The sequence below is a fragment of the Centruroides sculpturatus genome, unplaced genomic scaffold (assembly GCF_000671375.1).
Source record: "Centruroides sculpturatus isolate CEXI.00-Female unplaced genomic scaffold, Cexi_2.0 scaffold83, whole genome shotgun sequence".
In the NCBI taxonomy this organism is placed as follows: Eukaryota; Metazoa; Arthropoda; class Arachnida; order Scorpiones; family Buthidae; genus Centruroides; species Centruroides sculpturatus.
The window spans coordinates 951,522-957,532 of NW_019384393.1; the positions used below are offsets into that span (position 1 = coordinate 951,522).

Below are 6,011 nucleotides of genomic sequence, written 5' to 3' on the forward strand. Positions count from 1 at the left end.
GTGTTGAAGAGGTACGAACCCACTACTATTGACGAGCACGTGAAAACTCCAATTGACAAGCACGTTTTAGGGAATTTTCGTGTACATAATACTTAAATAAGGATCAGTTTCCCTATCCTCTTGACAGTGTGTTGTTTTGCCTTACTCCATCCACTCTTATCCCTTTTTTTTTATATTAATTTGTTATAAATTTATCTCTAAATATGAATTTAAATTTGCACATTTTAAGATGATTTTTGAAATATCCCGAAGGCAGGAAGGGATATTTTTAGACGTGATATTTTTAGAAGAAACGATATTATTATTATTATTATTATTATTGTTATAATTATTATTTTTAATATTTTCTATAACCAAATATTTTGTTTAATTTTCTTTCCAATATTTAATATATGGAAAGAAAATTGAAGAGCATTATTTCTTAAACAATCATTACAAAACTTGACTTGAAACATATCTTTTAAGATGTAATTTGCAGTTAAATTATTCTTAAGATGCACCTGTGAGTATATATTTGTACTGTACATATGTTTATCTATAAATAATTTTATGTAATCATTATAATGGAAAATTTAATTAAAAAATGAATTTAGATAATAAAAGTTTCTTATTTTCATTGTAATAGAAAATGTTAATTTGCAGCCTATCTAATATCTGAAACAAAAATTATTAATACTTTTTCAGTTATGTTTCAATATTTATAATGGACAGAGCCAATAATTTGAGAAAAATTCAATATGTTTAANTAAAAATTTGACTTTTTTTACTTGAACATTTCTTTCTCTTCCTAATTTAATCAATTCTAGTGCATTCTCTACACAACAGCTTAAATTCTCTATTTCTCTAGCACGTTGGGAATACCACTGAGTTAATAATTCCTTTGTTAAATCAATAGTTCTGTTAAAGAAATAAAAATGATATCATGAACAAATCATATTATATAGTTTATGAATGTAATTAATTTATATTAAATGCTATATGAAAGTTTCAAATAATTCAAATTTCATAAAAATATTTCTAAATTCTTACTCTGTTCCTCAAGGCATGTTGCCTGTGGATTTATTGTAAACAGTACTTACTGAAACAATATTAACTGACTTTTAACATATCTGTAGATTAATACAAAGCTTAGGGGCAAGTTTATATTCAAACAAAAACATCTGAGATGTAAAAACAATAATACAGATAAAAATCTTGTGGGTACCATTTCCAAGCACCAAGCTTTACCAAAGAAAAACTGCTAATAAAAATTTTGGTCATTGTCTAAATTGTCATAAAGGTTTACTTGGCATAATTTTTTTACATCTCAGATGCTTTTATTTGGATATCAATTGTTTTTGTTTAATAATTGTATTATTATGTCAAAACATATGATGATGACATACAATTCAGTTAGCACTTAATGACTGAATGTGCCACCAACAGAATGCTTTCAATATTCATTTTGGTTGGTGCCAACTGAACATGTCGCCAAACAATGCTTTTGATATGCTGTTTAGAAAAATCATTATAAAAAGTTTTAATTTGCATAAATTTGAGCTTTTGTAATTCTGAGTAATATTTTGAATAAAATTCATTTGTTTCAATGCAATTTTATCTTTATAAGCATAAAATTAAGCCTTAAAACTGAATTAGCTCTATGGGAAACCCTGTGAACTTTGATCTATTGACCAAAAAGTTTAAAATGTAAGCTTTCTAGACCCAGCTTTCTAGATTTTATCTATGAGCATCTGCATTGCTGAATGAAGAAAAAGAAGAAAATACAGCTTTTTTTTTGGCAATTTTTCACTTTTCAATTGTTTATGTTTTGGCAACTGCATTATAGAAAAAATTGAAATTTTGCACATTACCTAAGAAACAATTTTCTTTCAAACAAGATACAGTAATACCCTGACTTACACAAACCCGGAGTTATGCGATTTTCAAATCTCGTCGATTCGTCTTTTGTTTGAGCGCCACGCAACCCTTGATTACTCACTCCCCCCACAGTATTGTTCAGCTTACATGTTCGGATGTGTCGCGCGGAATCCACACATAGCTACAATTTATTTTGTGTTATTTATTTCTGTGTTTGTTATATCTACGGAGACTCGAGAGACTCTACTATGTCATCCAAACAAAGTAGAACTAATTCTTCTGCATCAAACAAGAAAAGATCTTTATCTTTGGAATGTAAAGTTAACATTGGTATGTTCGTAAAGTCAAATGAGTTAAGCGAGAATGAAGTCATTGTTATTCTTATTTCGTTAGACTTTTCGAACGATTCGTTACTAACGCATTTAACTCATTTGACTTTACAAACGTACCCATTATTAAAGACTTCGATACAAAAATGAAAATTTGTGAATTGGCAAAGAAGTTTGATCTACCGGAATTGTCGGTCAGAACAATTATAAAAGGCAAAGAAAAAATTCTCGAAGCTGTGAAAAATCTTTAAATTCAAGCATCATTCATAAACGTCACAGTATTATCGCTGAGATGGAAACAATGTTAAAATTATGGCGTAATAATCAAGTAAATGTGAAAAATTGTAAAATAATATAGGCCTAATTTGTTATACATATGTATTATCTAAGATTTTATTAAACATTTTTTTCTAAATTATTGTTTTCTTTAGTCTCCGGCCCCAATTAAAAATTATTTGTATGTATTTATATGCGAAATTATACCTTGACTTACGTGAATTTGACTTACGCGGTTACCGCTCGGTCCCATCTATCGCATAAGTTCGGGGTATTACTGTATTCAGAATTACTTCAGTTGTTTGGGGGCAGGGAAATCAATCCTGAAAATTGACAACTCTGTATATTAGTCAGTCAGTGACTTTTTTATGTGGCAGGGAGTTACTGCTATGACTCCTGATTTTTGACCAAGGGGTTTTAAGCATATTTTTATTACCAATAAGGTTTTACATTCATTTTCTTGTATGTGATGTAAATTAATATATGTAAATGAGTGTGTATACTTTTTGTGGTGTTTATAGTAATGGTTGTGCTAGTCGAGACCTATCTTTCCAGTAGAGATTTAGCTATGAATTTATAATTTCGACCAGGAGTGAATTTGCAATGTCTAATACTGTGTTACAATTGATTGAAAACCAGCAAAAACACTTACAAACACTTACAAATACATTATTGCACAAAATCGATATTCATAATGATTTATCTGCAAATAATATTTACTTTAAAGATGTACTATATTTATGTACAAGGTTTTTAATGCATCCCATGTCCAAATAAATTCCAATTCATAGAATACTAGCATACTGAATTATTATTGGAAATTCTGGATTATTAGTGATTTTTCAGAGAATGCAAGGTAGCAAAACATTCCAAATTATCAGTGCCAGATTAACAAGTTTCTACTATATATTGATATGATGTAAATAAAATCACTATAAAAATCTAATTACAAATTACCTGTATTTCAAATATTCTTTGTGTTCTTCATAATATTCTATTTCAAATTCATTTGATGATGGAGATGTTATTTGGCTAAAAATATAATACAGAGTAATTTTGATAATGATAAAAATCTTAGAAATATTTTATAAAAACAAAAAATCAGAAATATTAAATTTTTTATTAATATATCTTAAAATCAAAAATTAACACACATTAATCATAGACTGAAAATGATGAATTAAAAATATCCATTCCAAATAATTTTAAAAATAAATCAATAGTTAATAATAAAATATATCAATAGATTTTTTTAAAATCCAGTTTTCTTACTCCCAGTGTAATAAGTTGGCATGCTTCCTTACCAATCAACAAAAAAATGTCTGTTATCAGAATATTAACCTTGTTATGTTTTAGAATTTTTACATATGCAACTTCTACATTGGGTTCACTGACTGATATGAAATATTTGAATAAAATATCTCAGGGGAAAAAACCAAAAATGAAAATGATAGTTAAAAGTAATGAAGATTTTGTATTACAAAAAAAAAAACCCGATTTAACATCAAATTTATTTTATTTTCCATTATTTTTATTTAAAGTAACATTTTAGTTTCCTTGTTATGGTAATATTGATTTCATTTGACAGCAATAGTGAAAAAAATTAAATATAACAAAAACATTACAAAAAATTATCATCATCAAATCATGACTCAAAATCTCTTTGAGATTTTTCAGTTTAGTGCACATCTGGTTTAGTGCGAATTTCAGGAACAAACAAAAAAATATGACATTAAATTAAGATTTGACTGCATATATTTAAAATACAGTATATTCAGACTTTTAAAATTAACTAGTTAATATTAAATTTTAATTTAAACTTAAATTCATATTACCAAACCAAATTAAATTCTATTACTAATATTTTGTAAATAAGAAAAGATGAACATTAAAAATTATGCAAAATTTTTTATGTTTATATAAAATATGTGAGATCCTCAATTTTCCAAAAACAATTTATTTACATTAAATTACTATTAAATTAATATATACTGCTGTATAATCTTACTCTGAAAAATGAATTTCACACCAGTCTTCTTCTCTAGATTTTATTTCCTCCCATGGATAAACTTCAGGATCATCAGGACCATATCTATCATCAAATGAGTAATGTAAAATACCAATAATATTAATTCCAACTTTACATTACTATTTACTTTTAACTGCTTTGTTAGAGTGCTTCTTAGCATTAAAAACTGATGACCTCTCCCAAATACCTTCAACACTACTGAACAGTAGAAGCATTGAGATTTTCAACTTTCAGTGGAATGATTTTAAATAAAACTAGATGTTCTAAAATTATTTTTTACAGGCTACAGATTGATTCTCCTGAAGATGGGCACAGTAGCCTGAAAGTACTTGAGAGAAGTTATCAGTTTTTGATGCTAAGAAGCACTCCAACAAAGAAGTTAAATAAATTAAAGATAAATAGTAAAATACAATTAAAATTGTAATCTTAAACCTAAATGAATCAAAAGTTATGAAATTTTCTCCCTTAACTTGTAATTAAATCAATTAAAATGAAATAAAAGTTTTGAATTCAGTTTATATTTTGATTCAGGTAGAAGCTATATACATACATTCTATTTAAATTTAAATCTTCTCATTTCTGTAATTATTTAAAAATGCAGAAATCTATTAATAAATTAATTAATAAAATCATAAAACTATGATCAGTAGCGTAGTGTGGGTGTCAGCCATGGGTGTATTTAGGTATCTCAATTTAAAAGACTAAAATCCAGTTTCGTCACAGAATAAGTAATAAAAAATTCTGTGCTCATTTCAATCGGTCCAAATCATAGGTGCGACAAAAATATGAAATGAAATGGTTCAAATTTTTAGAAGATATTATTATTATCTATTGTGAAATTTTGCCGGCCCCTAAAAGTGCTGCCCGGGGCGAGCCACCCCTGCCGCCCCTACTACACTATGCTACGCCACTGACTTTGATTCAGTCAAAGTTTAAGTGCTTAATTTTAACAGCATAAAGTATTTTACCTCACTATTGGAGTAAAAATAAATTTTACTCCAATAGTGAGATAAAAAATTTTAAATTTAATAGTAAATTATTCAATGGGATCAGTTATTTGTCAATTATGTAAAATAAACATCTTTTTTATGGTTTAAATGTTTCAAGTCTTAATTCATTACTTTGATTGAGTATTTTAACTCAGGACTGTATTGTCTATTTTAATTTTTTTTTTATTTTTAGAAATATAGTAACTTTTTATTCATTTTAAAATATTAAAATATTTTAATCTTAACTGATAAGTCAAGGTTAAAATTTTAAACTAAAAATCTAGCTGTGAATTCCATATAGGAGCTTGAAAAAAATTTCATAACTATAACCAGATATAAAAAAACAAAGTAATAAAAAATTTTAATGATTATAAATTATTGCATTACCATAGCTAACAAAATTCCATATGCATCATTATTCATATGTAAATACATTCATTTATTAATTAAATAAGTAATTAACTTTTTATAAAAGCTGTTTATATTAATTCATATTATTATATAATGTTATTAAATTATATTAAATTATTA

At 26.5% G+C, this 6,011-nt stretch overlaps 1 protein-coding gene across 1 annotated transcript in view; it reads right to left on the reverse strand.

The window, feature by feature from the left end:
• The window catches only part of LOC111618282 (neuroblastoma-amplified sequence-like), a 102,219-nt gene that overhangs the window by 63,548 nt on the left and 32,660 nt on the right, over positions 1-6,011 (reverse strand). The window contains exons 26-28 of the mRNA XM_023359778.1: positions 4,471-4,554; positions 3,420-3,494; positions 768-897 (exon numbers count right to left, since the gene is read on the reverse strand). Coding sequence (XP_023215546.1) covers positions 768-897; positions 3,420-3,494; positions 4,471-4,554 — 289 coding nt within the window. The remainder of the gene's footprint in view (positions 1-767; positions 898-3,419; positions 3,495-4,470; positions 4,555-6,011) is intronic.